This window comes from Acomys russatus, chromosome 8 (assembly GCF_903995435.1).
Source record: "Acomys russatus chromosome 8, mAcoRus1.1, whole genome shotgun sequence".
Taxonomy (NCBI): domain Eukaryota; kingdom Metazoa; phylum Chordata; class Mammalia; order Rodentia; family Muridae; genus Acomys; species Acomys russatus.
The window spans coordinates 55399919-55423940 of record NC_067144.1 but is presented as its reverse complement, the minus strand read 5'-3'; the positions used below and the strand labels follow the sequence as shown (position 1 = coordinate 55423940).

The 24022-nt window shown below is 35.6% G+C and overlaps 1 protein-coding gene across 1 annotated transcript in view; it reads left to right on the top strand.

The window, feature by feature from the left end:
• The first annotated feature begins 4138 nt into the window (after positions 1-4138).
• The window catches only part of Lipi (lipase I), a 36843-nt gene continuing 16959 nt past the window's right edge, over positions 4139-24022 (top strand). The window contains exons 1-7 of the mRNA XM_051150368.1: positions 4139-4184; positions 9565-9612; positions 11726-12111; positions 14842-14950; positions 16428-16529; positions 20941-21030; positions 22002-22169. Of these exons, the coding sequence (XP_051006325.1) occupies positions 4139-4184; positions 9565-9612; positions 11726-12111; positions 14842-14950; positions 16428-16529; positions 20941-21030; positions 22002-22169 (949 nt within the window). The remainder of the gene's footprint in view (positions 4185-9564; positions 9613-11725; positions 12112-14841; positions 14951-16427; positions 16530-20940; positions 21031-22001; positions 22170-24022) is intronic.

Here is a 24022-nt window from a genome sequence, read left to right as displayed (position 1 = left end):
CAAGTCCAGCAACAGTCTCAGGGCTGGGACCGAACGCCAGGCTTAGCTAGAGTCTCTGGGCCCAAACTGCCCAGCAAGTCCAGCTAGGGACTCTGGGTCCAAACTGTGCACCGAGTCCAGCCAGAGTATCAGGGTCAGGACTGCAGGCCAAGTTCAGCTGGTGATGCTGGGCCCAAACCGCACGCTGAGCTCAGCTAGGGTCTCAGGCGCCAATCCACACACCGAGTCCAGTTTGGTGTGAGCTGCGTACAGAGTTGAGCTTGCGTCTCAGGGCCCAAACCACATGCTTAGCTCAGCTAGGGTTGTGGAGCCCAAATATTGCACTGAATCTCCTCTCCTGCAGCAATTCCCACCGTTTACCATGCCAGTCGCCTCTGTTGGAGGCTTCCCAGCTGCAAACCTCAGCCACTGCTGCCACTATTGTCCAAGAACATCTGTGCTCCTCCCGTGTGCAGGGGTATGCATGTTTTCTGTATTTTGGTCCTTTTGAACTATGGAGTACTCCCGCTGTAGTGAGGTGGGGAGCTTGGTGTTCCTGGCCAAGAATTCCATGCAATTCCCTGAATCATTTACTGGAGTTTCTAAACACGGTCCACACTGCTTGCCACCACCTTTGATCTCTCTGTATTTTCCTTTTTAAATTTTTTCTTTTTTACATATCCATTTTTACTATTACACATATATTCAATAAACTACCTACAGCAAGAAGAGCCACACAACAATCAGGAATTATATAAATGTTGCATTCAGAGTGTTTTTTTTTTTTTTTTTTTTTTTTGGCTATTTGTATTTGGCAACCTTGAAAAAAACAGATTTCCTATCTTGGTGAATCTAAAATTCTGAATGTAAATTAATACCTATCATATTTCACCTCTATTAACTTAAAACATCTATCTAGACTTAAAAACATCTTTATCTCTAAACAATAAGCTTAATTGTAAAATTAAACTATCTGGTCTTAAACCCCATCAGAGGCTTGAGAAAGAATAAAATTTATTACCTGACTAGACAGGAAGTGCAGGTTATCAGCCTCGAAAATGAGAAAATCACAGAGATAGTTTGCTGCCTGATCAGTCACTCAAAACTCTTTATAACATGAGAGCATCATCTTTAGTCTTCTGGCCCAATACAGCTGGCAGACATATTTGTGAGGCACGAAGTGTTGAGGATTTGCTTGCTGTATCTTAGTGGAGTTTGGCTGTCGACTCTGACTGCCTCCAAGCTTCATTTTAAGGCAGAATTCTGTCTGTAACTAAAATGAGGACATTTACCCCAGTAGCTAGTTTGCCACATTTGAAACCATCTCCATAAGGAGGTTCACTGATGCTCATCATCTTCTAACTCATGTTCTTTTGGCTCTCAGTGTTGACTAGTCCATTAGTCACATATGAAGCTTTAATAAGAGCCCATGCAGTACTCTATAAAGAATTCAAATGCCTTTACCAGAAATTTCTATACTTCTGCTTGAGTGAGCATATCAAAGTGTAAAAATATACATCCACATGGATATGGATTTATGTGTATATACAAACCTAGAGACAACCAGATAGACAGCTAACTATCTAAGTAGATATGCAGATTTCTAATTTCACGTCTGTAGTACTGCACAAAATGTGTGTTCTGCTGGGGTTTCTTCCACTGTGCAATCTACAGTAGCTGGCTGCACTATATATGTAGTAGCATAATTCTCTAGTTATATTTTTCAAGCCTTCCTTTTTGTGAACTGCTGTTGTATAATTAAACCTAAGTACCCAGCACAGAACTTGATACGTCTGTAAACATATAATATCTGTTGAAATGGTACTTCTTGAAAACCAAGGACCTCTATGGTGTATCCCTAAAAATAAATCTGTGGATATCAGTAGGTGCGTAGAAAAAGTTTTATAAATAAATATACATATGAATGATCTAATAAATGGAAAAGCTTGGTTATAGAAGTTTTATACTACTACAAATAATGATACATATCTATTATTAATCTTCACAGTATACATAATTAGAGAAATTTTTTCTTGTTAGATATTTGTATTTTCCATTTTGGATTACTGTAATGACACTGGGATGAACACTTTGTTCTCATGATTTTGTACATTTCATTATGTGACTTTATTATGAAATGGAAGGAACTTGCAGTGCTGTAGCAGTGTCCTTTGCTTGTCTAACTGCTTACTTAGAAGCTCACAATTTTTAAAAAGATTTTTATGTTTTTAACAGCTTCTTGTCACTACCTGGCCTCAGACCTCCATTGTAGCCATGGTTAATCTTGACTGTTTTGTGTTCCTATCTCCTCTTTCTAGTTGCAAGGTTTACAGTGGACCATAGTCACCTCATTTATGTGCTATTAGGGATCGAATATAAAGTCTGGCACATACTATGTACATACTCTACTGACAGAACTATGTCTCCACCCTTATTAAGTAGTTTTTAAACCAGAATTAATATAAATTAAATAAAAGTTTATCTCAAAATACGTTCTGAAGATTGATCTACTAAGTGAATATTGCTTAGCTATTATTAAATAGTGTTCAAATGCTCCGAAGCATGGCTTCTGCACAGAGCTCCATCAACCCTACACGTTTGTCATTAAAATCATCAACATAATATTTTTTGGTGATATTTCCTACTTTGTACATATACCTGTAAGGGCCTTACTCTTTTAAAAAGTATTTATTTATTAATTATACAATGTTTTGCCTGCATGCCAGAATAGGGCACCAGATCTCATTATGGATGGTTGTGAGACACCATGTGGTTGCCGGGAATCGAACTCAGGACCTTTGGAAGAGCAGGCATTGCTCTTATCCTCGAAGCTATCTCTCCAGCTCCAAGTTTCTTATTCTTATATTCTATTTCTGAGTAGGAATAAAATAAATACTTAAGTATTACTAAAATTTATTGGTATTTCATATTATGGTATCTTTCATTGATATTTTACTAGGTTTTAAAACCAAATGTTCTCATGTTGAAAAGCAAGTAAAAGGTTTTGTTCTAGTCTATTAAGTATAATCTCATTAAAAGCCATGTCTTACATGTTTTATATTGTGTTTCTCCATTTTCAAATAAAATGGTTACTCACTTTTCATTTTAAGATGTACAGCTATTAACACCTGGGTGTGGTGGTGGTATCTACATTCTTTTATTGTCACAAAACAAAATATACTGGATTTATTCTTTAAAATATAGTCCCAATAAAACTCTAAAAGGTCAAACATTTCAAATGAATGAGGGCTTACCAACATCTATGTGTCCTGATTTAAAAATTATTATTTTATGTCTGAAGGGGTCCTAAACCATATCTCCAGGCTTCAGATTAGTGTCTGCCGATCTACGTTATAATAAAACACTCCAGTTTACCATGTCATTGAAACTTTCCCAAGACATGCATTTTCTAAACACAAATTTTGTTTTGAACTTGTGTTCTGTGTATTTAGAACAGCTATTACATTTCCTTACTTTCTCAAGTTTCTTGATGGAAAGAAAATAAGGAACAAACTAAGTAAGTACATTAAGAGACAAACAGTAATACTTTTTAAATTGTTGTTATACTAAAATAAAAAATATTTTTTCTTTTCAAATTTCAGCTCCAGTAGACAAGCCTGAATCTAACATTTTAAGAGAGCCACCACATTTTTGGATGCATAATGACAGTCACATAAAAGCCTAGACAGCTGCATGGGTGTGGATTTTGTTACTGAGGTTTTTTTTAGGCCTCTGAAGAACTTAGTTTGTAATCAAAATGGTCATAAACACAACTTTCCTTCACTCTTTCCATTTCTGGCATTTCTAGTAACATATTTTTTCTATGCTTTCCATAAATATACCCTCCCATGCCACTTCTGAAGTCCTGAGGTTAAGGAATAAAGACATCTACAATTAGGTTTCCCTTTCCCTTAACTCCTATTTGTGTAGCTGAACATTCGTGGGTTATTACAGAGTCTTCGGCTTAAACATGATGTACTAACACAAGCCAGTACAGACAGCACACTCCCTCACCTTTTCCAGTCAGGGGAGGAGCGAGAGTCATTTTACCGGAAAACTTGTCCCACGGAGACCGTCCTATCCAACAGGAACCTTAATGAATTACAGAATTTCTTTTTTTGGAGAATCTCAGAGTTTCTTTTGCAGTTTCTGATTCCAAATGAGAATATACGTTTTTCTGTGTTTGATGTGCTGGGTAAGAATTGGTAAGATGTTTATTAATAACTTATCATTTAAATGCCTGTAAATTAACTAATATGGTTTGTATCCTCTTATGACATCATAGTATGAAAATTTGCTATGGTTATGTTATTTATACCAAATGAATTTGCTATTGAGAAGGTATGTCTGAGCACACATATACCTGTGTGCATGTTTGCTAAATTGGAGCTCTGTGTTGTACTTATTTGTCAGAAGATTGGTAGCTAGAAAACAAATATTGAAAGAGGGAATAGGTAGAAACATTCAACATAAAAAGTAATAAAGTAAGAGGAGGGAGGGGCCTGGGATCTGGCTGTAAAGTGATTAAATAAATGTAAAATAACTGAGTAGTAAGGAATGAGTTCAATGTTAGAAAATCATGACTTACAATATATCTTGCTTCCATTTTAGTTGTCTGGGAAGTCTTACATTTGAAGAAAATTATTGAATATGTAATTTATTAGTTGCAAATCAAACCGATTATCAACAGAGTCAGACTTTTCTTTTTCTTGTTTTACATAATGCAGGTCCCAAATTATCTAATGATTGGCCATGTTAGTAATGTGAGTTTCTACTTTGTGGGTGAACTTCTTGTTCTAGCGTGAAGGAGAATGGCTTTTTGGTTATGGTTGAACAATCCGTTCTAATTTATGTAAACTAAAACAGCAAATTCACAAATCTAAGTGAAGAGCCCTCTGATGGAATTTTGTGAAAGATTATTTTCTTAATGTCCTAAATATCTTTTAAGAATTCATGACTATGCACCTTATAAGCTATAATATGTATCAAGTAAAAATTAATATTTTTGTATTTTGTATTTATTTTCATTTGGAAATTTGGATATTTGAACTACTCATAGTTTTTAGAAGTGTTTGAACTTCAAATAGATAATATATGCAATAGTGCATAGTTTATAATTGTACATTTTACTGCTTAGGATTTACAAAAAGACATTTTAGGTTTGTGATACATGGCATCTTGACTTGAAAGCTAAAGAAATTTGAACCCTATGCTACCAAACTTACTCTACTGCCATAGTCCAGTTCTGGTGCAGGCTTTCAGAGATTATGGTTTTGAGTAGGACTGGACAGTTTCCTAAGTTTAGAACTGGAAAAATGGAGCTATAATTGCTAAGTATGTTTTGTTACTGATGAAAGGTTGGCTAATTTATGAGTATTACTACAATGGAATGGCAAGTCTTTTATACAACAAATGGAAAATATAAAAATTAAAGATTTTTGTAATTTACAAGATTTTTTAAACAAACAGACTTAATTTTCTCTCATTAAAAAATCTCTAGGTGATTTGGGGATATTGTTGGATTTTCAGTAGATTATTTCTTTAAATCAGCTTTTATTCTGCTTGTATGTTTTGCTTTTCTTCTCTAGAGTATATATTGTATGCTATAGCTAGTCTCTCTTGTCAACACTGAAAATAATTGATAAGTCTGTTCTCTGCAAAAGGAAAAGCACCTTGGGAAACTAAAGTTAGTAAAATATTTAAAAAGTATTTATAGAATACAAGGCAAATAGAAAGGCAACTAAACAGATGATATAAATATATTTATATACATGTGTATTCAAATTATATGCATATACACCTATTGCAGTTATTTACTCCTAAATTGCAGTTTATTGCTGTTATTCTTGTAGCAAAGATAGGAAAATATTTCTATAAGGGGCTAGATAATAAATAGTTGAAGTTTTGTGAATCATAGAGTCAAGCTGTCTTTTCACTGTCTGACTGTGAATGCAGCCTTAGATTCAAAGAAAATAGGCCATCATGGGTCTGTTCACAAAACATTATTCATAGATTCTGTTGAATTAGTTTTAATTTTCAGATATCACAAAGATTGCCATTTCAATTTTTTTCATATATTTAAAAATATGAAAGCTCTTCTTAGGTCATTGACCAGCATTGACTTTCATGACATAATTTGCCAATTCCTGTGTTCTACTTCTGTGGTGGACATGTCACAGACTGGCTAATTCAGCTCTCCTTTTCTCTCTCATGGGTGTGAAACCTGAAGTAAAGAGAACTGGAGTCTTTTTATTCTAAAATTAGACACTTTGCCCAAAGCTGTATAGTTTGTCTAGGAATGTTGTTGAAGTGAAAACTCTTTTTTGTTACTTTAAAATTTTTGAAAATTGCATGCATGAGTACTGTATTTAAATAATTTCAACCCCTTTTTTCTCCTTTTACATCTCTCCTTCTGTACCTACTAGCTCACTTATTGAGGACTGCACTTCTGTATGTGGATAAAGCTCCTATCTCTTTCTTGCACTCTCAAGAGGTACTGTGTAAAGTCTAATTGGACTTCACTCTTTGCATGAGACAACTGAATATTAGTAGGAATCCAGGAGCACATTTTGTGTTAGACGTCAGAATGAGGAGGATACTTAAACTGTAACTTTTAGAAAGTTGTTCCACTAGCAATGTGATGATCATCACTTTGTCCATGGACAGAGTATATCAATCAGGCAGCTGCCCTGTAAACATTATAACTGTACTTTCAGCTGCCATTTTACTACAACACATTACTAGCTGCCAGCCAAGACTTATGAACTTGGATAACTATTTAACAAATATACATTTGTGTGTGTGTATGTATATATATATGTGTGTGTATATATATATATTCCTTATTTTTATTTGCTTTTGAGAAATTTATAGATGGATATGGGACCTGCATCACTTCTCCTTATCCCTCCCTGCCTCAGTTTTTTCCACACTCCTTTTTATATGACCTGGGGACATTTGATCTTGTGCAACTTCACTTTCTTCCCTTAAGAGCTGAAAGGATGGATAGTAAACACATGTAGGAGAAGGGTTTACATGCAGTAAGGAATCATGAGCACCACTGTAGTTGTGAGAAAATCCATTTTATTTTCTGAGCTGAAAGAAGAGAGGGAAGTTTTTCTTGAAGACTATTTAGATGGAAACTTATGCATAATTTTACTATCAGAATTTATAACCTGTTTCCAAATTACTGTGTTATTTTTCCAATTTCATCCACAGTATGTAAATACGCTTCAGTGGCTTTACATCCTCAATGACAGTTTTACCTTTAGCCTTGCAGATTTTTGACATTTTAGTGTGTGTGTGTGTGTGTGTGTGTGTGTGTGTGTGTGTAGTGATTTATTGTTTTGGTATGAATTTATGTATTTTATACAGCTAATGATGTTGCATATTATTTTTTTGGGGATCCTTAGCCACTATACTAGACTTCTATAAATTGTTTTTAATTCTTTTGCCAATTTGAAAAAGAAAATTATTTTCTCTTCTCCTTATATGCATAGTCCATATGTGCTCACACATTCATACAGTTTTTAAATATGGGTTTTTCAGGTGCACATATTGCTGTATGTTAATATTCTTGTTAATGCTATTTAAGAATCCATCCTATTTTATTAGATAAAGCACAAGTTATTTTCTTTGAATATGTCTGTAGCTATCCAACAGAAACTGTTGAGTCCATCAGTGGGTACTTAAATACTTGCCATTCTCCAGGAATCATTCAGTATGGACTGGTAGGTCCCTCTACCCCATGACTGGCTGTTGATGGCCCCATCTAGTACAGGCTCTTAGCAGGAAGAATCATCTGTGGTGATATAATGATTACATTGTCTGTGACAGTCTCAGAAGACAATATTTCACAGCTCTTCTCCATGTCTTCTGCTTTTAATTCTTTCCATCCCCCTTTTCTTAATGTTTCCTGAATATTAAGGAGATTATATAAATGTCCTGGTTAGAAACAAGAACTCAGCCATCACTTGTTCTAAGGATGGGGAGCAGCTACACATCATGGTTTTCACAATAATTCATTGTAAAAAAGAGTTTTCTTTTTTTTTTTTTTTATTGATGTTGGAAGTAGCATTAGCTTATAGACATAAGCACGCACGCGCGTGCGCGCGAGCGCCCCCCCCCCCCCCCCCCCACACACACACGGCAGCTTATCAATTCAGCCAAATAACAGTAGTAAGATCCCCTCTAGGGCCCAGTCTCCTTGCCCATGGATTTTCGGCAGGGTTTACATTACCAGGCATGAGCTCTTTCTTTCGGACTGGGCCTCATTCCCTCTCAGTGAGATCAGTCATTTACACTATAGTAGCCCTGCCACCATTGCACCAAGTGAGTGCATTCTCCTGGTGGCTTGGTCTTGTTCCGAGGGCTCACAGTGGGGTAAAGAATGTTGATAACCCTTCTTCACAAGCAGCTGCACAGCACCACTGCGGATTAAGAAAGCAAACCAGTAGGAAGGAAATTGGCATAGAACTAGATTAATTTTGCTATATATTCCACCCATGGACTATGATGTCTTTAACAGTAAAATCTTATCAAATGGTTCTGGTGGACAATGAAGAAAGGTGGCAAGAGCTTATGTTATTCTGCGATCCTCTGGGACGTCCTTGGTCAATAACTTACAAGGAACTATGTTGTATCTTGCATTGGGGTTTTTGGAGAAGCATAAAATAGGCTTACATAAACTCCTTTCTTCTCCTCTTCTTACCTCCCCCCATCCCCCACACATACCTTTAGTGATACTGATGTGTTTTCTATTTTTGTAGTTAAAACTAGAAATTGTGTGATACCTTCATTTGAGGATGTGTCTAAAATTCTGTATTCCTCATTTATATTGCTCCTATTAATAAAATTTAGATGTACAACAGTTCAAAAATGACCCATGCTGTTAACTTTCTGTGTTATTCAGTTTTATAACATTTAAAGCTATATAAGTTTCTATTTTTTATAATCACTCAGTATTTCAAATGAATTTCTATGAATTATGTCTCTATGAATCTCACATTTTTACTTAATAATGACACCAGTCCTGGGGAGATAGCTCAGTCCATCATAAGACTTTGAAACCATGAGGATCTGAGTTAGAATCCTCAGTACCCATGAAAAATGGTGGGTGCAACTGTGAGTGTCTATAACATCAGCATTAAGGGTCAGAGACAAGTGGATCTTTACAGTTCCCTTCACTGTCAAGGTAGTTAAAATTACTAGCTTTTGGGTTAATGAGGTCCCCTGTCCCAAACTGTCAAGTGCACAGTCACACAGGAAGACACCTGCTGTTTTGCTATGGTCTTCTCATGTATGGAAACAGGTGTATGCACCCATACACTGATGTGCATCACACACACATACACACAGCATGAGACAGACACATACACACACCACCACCACCACTATATAAATAACTGTAATACAGTCATTTGCAAGTAGTATCTTTCAGAAAGGCATAAGATTATTAGTTCCCAAGCATTTCCATGTAACGACTCATTCTCTACACTTTTGTCTCTCTGATGAATTGTTTCAAAAGAAAATCGAAGTTTCCACTACTCTGTTTGTAACCTGAATTTTATGTCTTTGTAATTTTAGGGTATTTAAATTATCCATCAGAAACCAATGGAGTTTCTAGAAACCTTGGTGAGTCCTATAGAGCAATTTTTCTCTCGTTGTGGTGAGTTTGTTGAGTTTGCAAACCTTGCCTTACATGGACGCCCTTAGTCAATGAAGCGACTCTCCTCTCTTCTTCCAACAGGTGACTCCACTCGCAGCAACAAGCTTTAATTTGAACCATTTTTCTCCACATTTTATCTTCACTCTTCATAATTTTAACACCCCCTTCTTTCATGTGTTCTTGCATGGAGAGAGTCCCATATTTTATATGATTTTATAATTTGAGTGTTCCTCATGCGATTGTAATTTTTCCTTAATTGCAGTGTTAATTATCCTCTTGTATGAATTTGTTTTTCATAACTTCTAAAATTTACCTCAATAGCTTCTTTTTCTTGATTTTGGAATGACATTGCTCTAAAAAATTAGCAACTATTGCTCTACCTGGTAATAGAGAGCACACTTTTCTGATGACTATTTGGATGTAAGCCTTTCCCCCCCTTATATGTATAGGAGGCATCTTGTTAGTTAATTTCCTATTACTGCATCTAGGACCAGGCAAAATCTATCTGTGCTTTTGAAACACAGCAGTTTGGATCATCTGGTTCTATTTCAACCTTGTCCAAACTTGGCCATATATGAGGTGGATGTGTATGACTCATAAAACTACCTCAGTATGGCAAGTTCAAAGCCGTCATGGATGTATCTGTTGCTCCTTGTTCCCTCCTTTTGTTTTTCCTGGTGCTTCTGTACATACGCAGGATCAAAGCTCTTCTAATTACACCTCCACAGTTAACCTGGGAATATCACAGGAGACTTAGAGCTCCTTCCTTGGATTCCTTCCTTGAGGTAGTATCAGTACTTTCAAAATTAGAATTACCATAAATATTGTATATTATGTACAATTTAATGTAAATTTTCCTGTGATTGAGTTTTAAGTTTTGAGTCAGTGAAATAAAGTTTACTAATGCTTTTGCAAGTATTTAAAAGTCACTGAAAATTTTATTTCCTAAATAGTATTACCAAATTAATGTTCTGGAAGCAATACAAACCTATGCTCTCATAAAAATCTGTTATACTTATTCAATAACTTATAATCCTGGAAAATTATGAAAAGCTAACTATGAAGCAGATATTATTTCACTGACTTATGATGACCACTGCTATTGAACATTTTTAGTTATTTCACTTTCTGGCCTTCATTCTTCTAGAATGGGTAGATGAATAGATGAATATAGAAATAGATGATAGATGATTATAGATATATAGATGATAATAGATTGACAAGGATATTTTACACTTTGTGCCATTTTACAAAACCCTGTGATTAATATCTTCAATATCAATGTAACTGCCTATTTTATTAATTCAAACTTTATAAAATTAAATGGTCATATTTGTATGTAATATATACATACAGTACACACACATATAAAACTCCAAAGCAGCGTTTTATCACTGTACTCTCTTAGTATTTTTTATAAGTACTTTGTATATATAAACCCATCAATCTTATTAGAATTATTTCTTTCCTCAATCTCTTTCTCTTCGTCTCAGATTCTTGTTATTTTCCAAGGCTAACTTCGTACTGTAGATATTTCTGCCTAACACTTTCAAGTGCTGTTATTATATGTCATAGAAGGAGTCATTTTACTACTTGAAGTTTGTAAGCAAATGGTACTATATTGTTCTGGTTTGTGTTAATAGGGGTAATGGAGAGATAAATGCTTTTTTTTTTTTTTTTTTTTTTTTTTTTTTTTTTTTTTTTAGTACGTAAGTACGCTTCTGTAAAGCTTTTGTGAGTGTTCACAATCAATGTATCTACCTTTACTGCTGTCCTACCCATCTGATTAACAATAAGAGTGATTTCAGCCTAACTCATTCTATTTTATTTTAAAAGAATGCTTATAATTTTTAACCTATAACATCTGTTGCTATTTATCATTCTTATTATTATTTTTTTTTTTACTTCTAGTTCAGAAAGTCTTTCTGCCTGATCCCTATAGAGCCTTAGCATCACAGTTGCTCAGTAAATCATGTTAAAGTACAAATGAAACGGGATTCTCCTGCTCAGTTGTATAATATTATACCAACAAAACTGCAATTTTATCCTACTGCTCAGATTGACTTTGTTTCTTTACAGAGACTAATAGAACATGCCGTGAATTCACAAAGTTAAATGCAATGGGCTCCTTAAGAGATTTGTTTTTTCCCAAAGTAAAGACAATTCTGTTGATGTACTCAAGGGATAATGTAAACTGTGCAGAGCCACTGTTTGAGCCTAATAACTCACTTAATAACCATTTCAACCTGTCAAAGAAAACGATCTGGATTGTTCATGGATACCGACCCCTGGGCTCTGTCCCAGTATGGCTTCATAAGCTTTCTAAGACAATTTTGAAGCAGGAAGACGTGAATCTCATTGTTGTAGACTGGAACCTGGGTGCCACAACTTTAATTTACAATAGAGCAGTTAAAAATACCAGGATAGTTGCCTACAGTTTGAGCAAATCCATTTTTATTCTTTTGGTAAGTGTGAAAAAAGTATACATGCTATGCAGTATATGGTTTGTTATGTGATATTGGGAAATTAATACTTTTACATAAACATTAGGAACTTTGACTTAGACATACTGATCTTTTTAGCCATATTTTGTCTACCCTAAGTAATAATTCTGTTTCTGTTTCATATGTTTTTTAAATCTGAAAAAAACATTTATTTTAAACTATTAAAAATTTAAAGGTCTTTCGAACCATATCTATCCTGAATTGGCAATGAATTGGTGATCTTATGTGGGAAGTGGAGATTACTATAATGCTATTACATTTTTGCAACCCTTTTAAAATGATTATTTATTCATTTATTTATTGTGTATATAAAAACTCTATCTACATGTACACTTGGTTGCCAGAAGAAGGCATCAGATCCTAGTATAGATAGTTGTGAGCCACCATGTGGTTGCTGGGAATTGAACTCGGGTCTTCTGGAAGAGCAGACAGTGCTTTTAAGTGCTGAGCCATCTCTCCAGTCCCTCATTTCATTGCTTTAGTAACTTTTTCTAAGATCTAACCAATATGTTGTTAGTCAAATGGGGAATTGGCAAATACAAGAGGAAAACGGTTTGGGACATAGTCTACTTTGATAACCTTAAATATAGCTCTCAGTTTCCTTCAGGTGTGCTCGGGGTTGTGATGGATAAGTTAAATCCAAGGCTGGTTCTGGGCCATCTGTTTTAAACACTTCTTTTTTTACTCTGCCAATATTTGTGGCATTTCATTTCTGTCCTGAGTATTGGTGGTGACAGTAAGTTTTTCAGGGAAAGAAAGGCCATATTTGATTTCTTGCGGTGTTCTTGGTTTTGAAGTCTGGGCTTTCCTTGCAACGAATTGGCAAGTCTATACTAAGTTGAACAAGCATGACCTAACAGCATCCACAGCAGGATCTGGACTAGGTCATGCTCAGGTCTGATGCTGAACAATTGCTTCACTTCTCTGCCAAATCTCTCTTTTTATACATCTGAAATAACAAAGTTCTACTATATTTTTCATGAATATTAAATTAATATAGAAATATATGGTACTGTATATATGTAAATGTATACATGCCTAATAAACATGACCTATACTATCAGTGAATAAAATAGCTTTTATTATTATTTTTAAATTTACAATTTAAAAATATTGTCGCCCAAGAGAGATGTGGAGGAGATAATTGACCAGGAGAATATTGACACTGTATAAAACTAAATAAATGACTTTTTCCCTGAATTATGATTATATCTAACTGATGAATAGGGACTTACTTTTGTGGAAAGTGTGAGTTTAAAAGAGAATTTTAGGATAAACCAGAGTACTTTGTTTGCAAAGGATTGATAGGAGCTGGGAGAGTCATAACCGTAGCTTTGTGGTTTGGAGAAATTCTCCTTCAGTTTTGAGACACTGCTTTGAGGAATTTAAAGAACAGAATTGCTTTGTGCTGAGAAAGTCTCCTTCTACCTCCTGAATAATGATGAAACTTCAACATTGTTTTATGAGCGTCCAGACATCACTGTGCAGTCTGGACCATCCCTAACTCCTATTAGATTCCCCCAAGAGTCTGCTGGATCAAATACACACCAAGTGAGCTCTCAAAGCTGCCTACCTGAGGCAAACCATATGTTCACAGCCTGGCCTTAGATTATTTTCCTGTACTATGCAACCTGTGATCCGAGAATCCACCTGAAATCCATATACCTCATTTTAGCACTCCAAAAGTAAAGGGACTTTTATACTTTTATGAGTTCTGCTAGGGGCTTTGGTATACCCAGAGGGGGAAAACAGAAAAGGGCTAGTACATATTCTGCAATCAGATGCAGGCTTGTATCTTAGTCTATCTGAGCCACTATAGCAAACACTGAAAACTGACCTTGTACACAAACATATTCATATTTTACAGTTCTGCATCCGCAGAGGCTAAAAACAAGAGCCTGGTAGAGTATGGGTCTGGTGAGGATCAGTTCCTGGTTTATAGTTGTAGTTTTTCAGTGTTTTCACATTATGGAAGAGCCAAGTAAGCTTTTTAGGTCTCCTTGATTAGGACATTAGCCCCATTCTTGAATGTCCCAACTTTGTGATGTCATCACTTTCCTTATGCCACACTCCCTACACAGGCCATAACATTAAGAGTTAGGATTTCAGCATATTAATTTTCAGAGGCACAAATATTCAAACTTCAGTGACTTAAAATACATCATCTTTATAACTTTGTTCATTATAAATTAACTTCTATTTCCTTAATAAAATGGAGACAACGGAATGTTATTTAGCTAATATTTAATAGTAACAGACATAATGTTAAGTAATAGGATGAATATGAATAACTCATATGGTAAACATGAATATTAAATATAAAACTTGTAAAATACATGGTAAAGTACTTAGCACAAATAAGCACCCAATGATGCTTATGATTACTATTTGATCATTAAATGTCTTGCAAATTAAATGCTATTTTACATATCTCACTCTATATTATAAATGATTAAAACTTTAAAAATTTGAAGTAAAATTTAATGATGTTACTGGAAATAAATAGAAAAAAATAATATATTTCATGACGCAATCTGAACAAAGGTATTTTTCAAAATTGTAGATCCTTTTCCCTATGTCCCAGAAATATATAAAGTCAGAATCAACAATGAATTTCAAAATGTCAATATATTAGAAATTAGTTGTGACTACCCAAAGTTAAAGTTATTATATTGTATTTTTAAATTACAGGACCATGGAGCATCTCTTGACAATTTTCATTTTATAGGCATGAGCTTAGGGGCTCATATTAGTGGCTTCGTAGGAAAGATATTTCGTGGTCAACTTGGAAGAATTACAGGTAAAACAAAACATTTTTTTTTTGCATTGTAAAATTACCTATTCAATGTTTCCCCCCTTAGAGCTTATTCTATTTTAAATCTAGCAGACACATCTACAAACTATATTCAGCTACTGCTTTTTACACTAGATTATGAATTCTTCCTTAGTGGTTATGATAGACATGAAAGCAAGTATCTAGTAGCTTTATCTCAATGTCCATGATGACATGGTGAAATTTGATCCACCCAGTTAAAACATCATTTATTCATTAGCTACAAAAATAGTTATGTAAGTCCATTTTCACGAGTGCTGTTGCATTCTCATTCTTTTAAACATTCATTTGAGTGTTATTCAAGTTTGAGACATTCTTCTCACGTTCACTCAGATTCACACTTTGACTTCACTGTAGTCACAGGCAGCAGCCACATGGTGCTCACATAAATGTCCACTCTTTGTCCATGCCAGGCTTGTTAAGGTATTAATCATATCCATATAAATTGGATGATTATGGTACTTCTACTTATTTTATAAAGGATACCATAATAAAATTCCACAAAAGAGGGAAAGGAGAGATGGAATTACTCACATAGATGCACGTGCTTCCTTATCTATTGCTCTGCTGCCACACAGCCACAAGGCTTGAAAGACCAGAACTACAGATTTCTTACATCTGGAAAAATCAGAGGGAGAGATAGGTGAGTCACTCAAACAGGCTAAATAAAATAGGGACAAGAGAAGGGTGTGAGGCGGACAATAGTTAAAATAACACTTATTTGTATATTGATGTGGATTAAAGAAAAATTTGTTGGAGTAATTTTTTTCCCTTCTGCCATGTGGGTCTGGGAAACTAACTAGTTGACTCTTCCTCAATGGACTGAATTTTATTTCCATCCCTTTCTATGCTTCATAAACTTGTGATCTTGGAATTTAAAGTTACAATTCATTTTATAGAATAACATTCATATTTCATGGAATTTGTAACATTTTTCTTAAGAATGTATAGGGCACTTGTGGGAGAGGTGAATGTTAAGGAAATAGAAAATTTGTTACATTTTGTAACCTAAATAGTATTGATATCTGAAAAGCGTGTTAGACCTACAGATGCATATAATATGAGGCTGGTAAGGCAAATAACTCAAGAGTGGTCCAGATGTCATTCATTACCTCTTTCCCTCCATCAGGAGTGTCACAATTAGTATTGAATACAAAGTTACATACCTTACCCCATCTGTTCCTTAGATAAGAATGCTAAAAATGTCTCAACAATATTTTGTTGAGACATTTTTTCTGTGATTGGAACACTTTTGAAGGGTGCCAATAAACAGTCAAATAATAAAGGCACTTGCTACTTGCCAAATTTAATTTAACTTCAGAGATGTTTCTACAGGCATAAACAAAAATGCAAATACTTATGTTTATAACTAACAATAGTGCAGTGTCAAATAGACAAAGTAGTAAAACATAATTAGATTGATATTTCCTATTCTGCATTTCAGGTCTTGACCCAGCTGGGCCAAAATTTTCTGGAAAACCATCAAATAGCAGATTAGATTTCACTGATGCAAAGTTTGTGGATGTTATCCATTCTGATGCCAGTGGTAAAATAATAAGTATCTCTGAGGGTTGTGTTTAAAATCAAGATGCGAAGTTTAGATCCTGAGAAAGTGGCTGTAAGATAAGGAAGAACTGTGGATAAAATGGGTTTATTGAGTTGTCTTTTTGTTTCGTTTTGTTTTTTGTTTTTGTTTTTGCATTAGCTTCTGATATTGTTTGCCTCGTGTTGATTTTCTTTAGGTTTTTAAGAAGTGTCTCATCATTGTAAACATTGAAATTTCATTTTAAAATCATCATCTTCATTCTATTGGCAGTCTCTGATGTTATAATATTTCTTTGGCATGCCCAATGTTGCTGTTAGGTTACTGGTCATCGACCTCCTGTGATGTATGCCAAGTAAATTTGAGCACAACATTAAAATCACAGATAATATCTGTTTTTTTTTTAATAAGGAAAGGACTATTCATCTATTGATTTTAATTGTCTTTTTCTTTTGACAAAGGGCTGCCATTTTCTTTATGATTTCCAGAACATAAAAGTAAAGACACTTTTAAATGAAAAAAAAAAATAGGTTGGATAGGTCACATTATGTTCTACAAGGCCATGAGTGAACATTACTTCTGTTCAAAAACTGGAGAGATATTAAATTAGAAAACATAGGCAGAAATTAAAAAGTTGAACATAAGACTATCAGTACTTTAAGGGTTAATGTAATTTTCTTTTAATAAAATTCTACATAGACTTGCATATCTATCCACAAGTCCAACAATGTAATGCAACTGTGATTCTAATTAGGCTTGGCCTTGCTGTGTCACTGGGGATTCCTTGGAACTTCTGCTCTGCATGCTTGTGTCTATGGAGAGTGGCAATGATGCTCTGCTGGATTTGAATCTGGTGCTCCCAACACTGGCTAAGCTCTTCATACACATCGATGAGTCACTTGAGCACTCACTAACTTGCCCCAGTGTTATTCCCTGCATGTGTTCTACCGCTTACGGTAATAGGGAAGTAGAAGCAAAGTAGATGTCCATGAGTGGATAAAAAACAAAACAAAACAAAACAAAACAAAACAAAAAAACCCAGAAATTTATATAGCCATAAAGAATAATGAAATCAAATACTTCTAGCCTCAACACACACCTGAGGTCATGTGCCCATGCCCCACTAGACACACCCATATACAAATCATCAAAAACGATAAGAAGTATTTAAAGTTATATTTTTATGTACATGTATATCTATTTCTATATGTGCCCTCAAACTACACAGGGGGTTATATAGGAGGGGATTGGGAAACATTAAGGAAGAGGGGAAGGGGTAACATATGAATACATATGAATACATATGACGGACACAGGACAACTATCTAGGAGAAGAAAGAGAACTATTTGGAGGGACCAGGCCACCAGGAAGATAGAAACAAACGAGAACAAATATAATGAGATAAAATGTATGAAAAGCTATAAAACACCATTACTTTATATGATAACCAAAATTATTACTAAGGGATGTCAATTTCAAAAACTTAAAAACCATGTCTGATATGCACACTTTCTAGAAACCAAGGAGTGAATGGTCTACGTAGAGGGTTTTTAATTAACCCAGCAACATGACAACTCTGGGTGGAATACAGACATGCCCTTAGCACACACCTTGAGTCCTTCTGGCTAGAATAGAAACAAGTCCTTAGTACATATCTTTAATCTCAAACAATGAAAGTAAAGTTAGTTTGTAGAAGGAAGCACCCAAGTTTGAAAGTGATACCTAATTGAAGGGCAGACAAAGTGACAAATCAGAGAAAGATTTGAGCAAATAAGTCATAATAGACTATGCTCAACTCTCCCAAGGAGAGAGAGAGGAAAAAGATGTGACTTAGGAGGAGAGTAGTGCAGAGGGCGAGGAGGTAGTTTTACCAGGAGAATTGTATAGAGACAGATTGAAAAGAAAACAAGCCAGATGGTAGTGAAGGCAGAACAAGCGAGAAAATGAGGAACCAGAATACTAGAAAAGCACGCTAGAGTTAGAGGCCAAGCAGAGCAAGTTATTCAGAAGCTGAAAGGAGCCAGTTTGAACCAGCAAGCCTGAATTCAGAAAGAGCTAACAAGAGTGAGCTTATTAGGCAGTAAGTCTCCGAGGCTGGAAACATTCTAGGCCTAGATTAGATTGTATGGAGGCTAGAAGTTTTCAGGACTACACTTAGGTTAGGAGACAGAGGTAATAAGCCTCCAAGAAGACAATTAAATCAGGCAAAGAAAAGTTACACTTACAGATAGAGGTAACCTTACAAACTGGTTTGCCTCCATCTGATAATGGCATGGCTGCCTCAAGAACCATTTGTGAGTTCATAATAAATGGCTACTGTTTCTCCCTGATGACTGAGTAGCACTGTTGTTTTAATCCTAATTCATTGGCAGATGGGCGATCTGTCTCAACTGGTGCTTCTTGCTGTTTAGCTTTCGTGTTGAACAAAGACACACAGAGATTTCAGCAGCTCCTCCAAACAGCTGGCTTCCTTCTACGGCAGTGGTTCTCACCCTTCATAATACTGTGACCCTTGAGTACAGTTCCTCACGTTGTGGTGATCCCCAAACATAAATTCATTTTCATTGCTACGTCATAACTTTAATTTTGCTACTCTCATTAATTGTAATGTACATATCTGTGTTTTCTGGTGGTATTAGGCAGCCCCTGTGAAAGTCATTTGACTCCCAGAGGGGTGGTGACCCACATGCTAAGGACCAATATTTTAGGGTCACATTTAAAATACTGGCACCCTTTCTTTAAATTCAACAAAGTGAATAAGTTGTGGTGATAAGTAAGGGATTCTTTGCTGCTACAGTGGCATCCCACTTGCTTCTGTGGAGTCTGAGGACTTGTAATGAAACAATGTGAGGTGGCTTTCATCTTTATACATTGGAATCCTGTTATCTTTTCTGTGTTGCGCATTTCCAGCATTGCCGTGGGTCTGTACCATATCATGGCACATTCATGGATTCTTTTGCACCCTCTACCTAAATCAAGTTGCTGCATCTTGATTTATACCCAGACACTAACAGCTATCTGATGAATGCACTAACATGAAGTTGCTGGTACCCTAAGCTAAAGTATTTCAATCTTACTTGGCAGCAAGATCTTTTATGTAAGTACAGTCCTAAGGTTGCATGTGGCCTTGCCATTCTTGGCCCTGCTTCCTCATCTAACAGCATGAGTACTTGTGATCACAACTTGTGGATCCTGGGATGGGGAGCAAGGCAGGAACACCCTGGAGGATGGAGAGCTCAGGCAGAGAGTGAGCACAGAGAAGAACAAACTCTCAGGAGTCACGCTTCCTTGAGACAGCTCATTTGCTTGAGAGAACAAAGGCTATTTAAGCCTTTTGGGGAGTGAGGGAGAGTGTCTGTACATCACTGGCCAGGGCCAGGCTCCTGAGGATGCCTCATATGCCTAGGTAGGGATTTTAGATATTGCTGGACATAATTTTATAAAGAGAGGAAGTCCACCCTGGATGCCAGGTTACATGAGCTCCTCCAAGGGGCAAGGATGGGGGCTGTGTGGGCTGGGGTATACCAGGCTCAGGGCATGAGGGGAGGGAGTAAAGGAGTGATACTGGTTCTGCTGATCTCATGACAAGAATTCATGGATTTGTACAAGTCTTGTCCCCACCCTTGTTCTGGACTGGCTCTCATTGGCTCCACATGACCTGATAATTTTTCCTCTTGTGGTGATTCTTATTCATTATATCTTAGTCAGTTTCTTTGTGGAGCCCAATCTGTGCCCAGATACCCCACTGACTCACTGTCTTCCACCCTTCACATATACATTTAAGTTGCCAAGCTTTTCAGTGAGACATTTTCTAGCCAAACTATATTAAATGTTTCCAGTTTTAGATTCCACTTTAAAAAGTCTGCAAGGATTATCCTTGCCAGGTGTTTTTCCCTCCATTGCATTTACTGTTGACAAATAGTTCTTCTAGTTTCTCTTATATTTTTCTCTACCACACAGCACTTTCAGTACAAATATTTTCCTCTTTTTCTCTCTCAAAGAAACATGACTGGCTTATAGTAAACAGACAAATGATAAATGTGCAAAAGTATTAACACATACTTTTCATGAGAATTAAATTTGAAGAAGCCGTACCAAAAAACCTGCTATTTTTGAAATGTTCCTGTGTATTGTAGCTTATATCTGTAATCGTATAATTTAGGAGCTGTAATAAAAAGGATTATTCTGAGTTTGGAGCCAGGCTTAGGTTACATGGTGGAGGGGAGAAGGAAAGAGGAAATATGGAGGGAAGGGTTGGTGGAGACAGAATAAACTGACAAACACAGAACATGGCATTTATCTTTGATTCAAACTTCCAAAGAGCAAGTTTAATGGATGTTAGCAAATTTTGTTACATAGAGTCGCTCAAACAAATTTAAAGGCTTCATTATTTCATGGGTGTTTTCTTCCTAGGGTTAGGCATTCTACAGCCATTGGGACATATTGACTTTTATCCAAACGGAGGAAAACAGCAGCCAGGTTGCCCTACATCCATTTTTTCAGGTATATTAAAAGTATTTTATTCTTTTTTTATTGAAAATAGATTTTTCATACAATATATTCTTATTATAGTTTCATATGATTTAATATGATATGAGAAATTAATTGACATTTTGTTTTCTTATTCTGTGGGCAAAATATTTTGAAATCGGAATTTCTGCTTATGACTTAGGGGAGTTATTGGCAAGAGATAATTTAAATGAGTACCACTCGATATACAAAGGTCACTAGCATATACAACATATGGTCATGGATGAAACCCGTTTTGTGTGTTTTAACAATTTAGTTCACCATCTTAATGATGAAGAGGAATTTAAGTCATATAGAAAAAGATATATAGCCAAAGCATTCTAGAATATGCTAAAACTCCAGTTTGATTCCAAGATTTAGCAGTTACGATTAACATAGCACAGATTTTTTTTCATCTCTGGCCTCTTGGTTGCCCCATACATAGAATGATGCATGGCTTCTGAGTGTGGAACCTGGCTCAGTAAGCACCATCACAGGTTAGTCCATGATTAAAAGCCACTGTGACTAGAGAAGTTTGAACCAGAGGAAGGATACAGGAAAGATTTGGGAAAGAGAAATGAGGTAAGTGAGTTTTGACACCACCAGCCTCCATAGCCATATTTGTCACAGGATCAAAAATTTAAAGGTATAGAATTAGAAGAGGGAAATGCTATAAATGTAAAGATTGTTGCAGTGTGTTTGTGTACCCTGTTAAACATAAACATCTATGCTTTATGGCTTTTTTATTTTATGAAAATGCTTTATGAATGCCATGAAAAATTCATATCCAATTTAAGATTTTAATGGGACTCTTTAATAGATTAAGATATAATTATATTGTGTTCAATGCTTTGTATGTATAAGAAACACATAATTTAATAAGACTTAATGACCAGTTCTCTAATTCACTTAAATTTGATTCTCTGTATTTACAATTGTTTCTGCTTGTTTTTCTCGTCCATAAGGAACAAGTTACATTAAATGTGACCACCAGAGAGCAATTTATTTGTTCCTTGCTGCCTTTGAAACAAACTGCAATTTTGTTTCATTTCCTTGTCGCTCCTACAAAGATTACCAGGGTGGTTTATGTGTGGACTGTGGGACCCTGTATAAAGACTCCTGCCCTAGACTTGGTGAGAGAAGTTGTTGTATTTATAACATTTCTTTTGCAGTAATATTTTAGGCTGGAAACAAAAGTGTGCTTCGTATTAATCTGCTAATATTTTATGCTGTGCAGAAAAATTATTAATGGTGGTAATGACAGAATCAGAGTATACATTCTTTGACATATTGGTTAAGGAACTTTCCCTCTTCTCTTCCTGTACTCAGAGGTGGAACTTCTGTGTTCCTTGTGCTTTGGGAGTTTGTTATGGTTTTTGTTGTTGTTGTTTTGTTTTTTTTTAATAAGAAGTTGTAGGCACAAATGAAGAGGTGTGGGCCTTAGCTAGCTTTCCATTTGCTCTCTGCAGGTTGTCAAGAATTACATGAGGTTCATGCCTTCCATTTCAGTAAAACATAGCAAGGGCAGTTGTATTGGCAGCTTTTGAAAGTGAAAACCTATGTATGTAGAACAAAGAAAATACATAGAACCCATGTGAAGATGGGGTTAAGGGGGGAGGAGATGCAGAGGAGAATGCAGGGTATAATGCAATGTATATTCTTTTAGTTAGGTTTTATTGTTGTGAAGAGACAACATGACCATGGCAACTATTATAAAGGAAAACATTCAATTAGGGCTTGCTTACAGTTCAGAGGGTTAGTGCATTATTGTCAAGGAGGGAAGCATGGTGGCATGCAGGCCATGGTGCTGGAGAAATAGCTGAGAGTTCTACACCTGCATCAGCAGGCAGCAGAAGGAGAGAGTGACACTGGGCCTGGCTTGAGCATTTGAATCCTCAAAGCCTCAGAAACACACTTCTAAAAATATCACACCTATTTCAACAAGGCTACACTTCCTAGCAGTGCCACTCACTATGAGCCTATGGGAGCCATTTTTATTCAAATCACCAAATTTGTATTATGTATTATGGATGAAATTGTGAAGGAATAAATAAGTATGCAAGCAAACAACAGTAAAAAAAAAAAAAAGGAAAAAGAAAAAGAAGACTTAAAAGAATTCCGTAGACAGTTCAGTATTTTGCAGAGAGAAATTCAGTTCTCAGGTATCATTATGTTACAAGCATAATGATATCGTGTTAGTATCATGGAAGGATTTTCCAGAAATGTTTGCAAAGCGAAGGTGCTCTAGGAATAGAAGTGGATTAAGACTGAGATGAATACAGTGCAACCAACTTTATTCAGTTTTACAAGCCACATACAGAGCATCTCTAATTTATCTCGGAGTTGTCAAACACACATTTGCATAGATTTCAACTGTGCACAAGACATAATTGGGGAATTTATTTACTTTAGATATCCAAAGGGTATTGCTTTTCTGGTGGTATTGTTTTTCCATCTGTGATTCAAGTCAACTATATAGATTGCTTAAGAACATGAGATTGAGCTAGAGTTAAAAATTCTAAAATTTAGCTGGGTGCGGTGCCACATGCCTGTAATGCCAGTGCTTGGGGAGGCAAAGGTAGGCAGATCTCTGTGAGTAAAACGTCCGTCTGTGAGTAAAGCGAGTCCAGGATAGCCAAACCTACACAGAGAAACACTGTCTCAAAAAAAAAACAAAAACCAAAACCAAGCAAACAAAAAATCTAAAATTTCAATTAAGTATTCTGTCTACCATATACAAATTTAAAAGTTTTTCATGTAGAAGTAAAAAGGCACCTAGATATATTTAATATATGACTGTTTAATATTTTGTATGTACATATGTCTATATAAGAAATATATTCAAAACAGGATTTATACGTATTTATTTTATGTATATGCTTATGTATATTATAGTATAACACAATATTATATATGTAGGCTTTATTCTTAGAGCTAAGTTATATGATCAAATTTTATGCAACGTATTTATTCTGGTGAATTTACT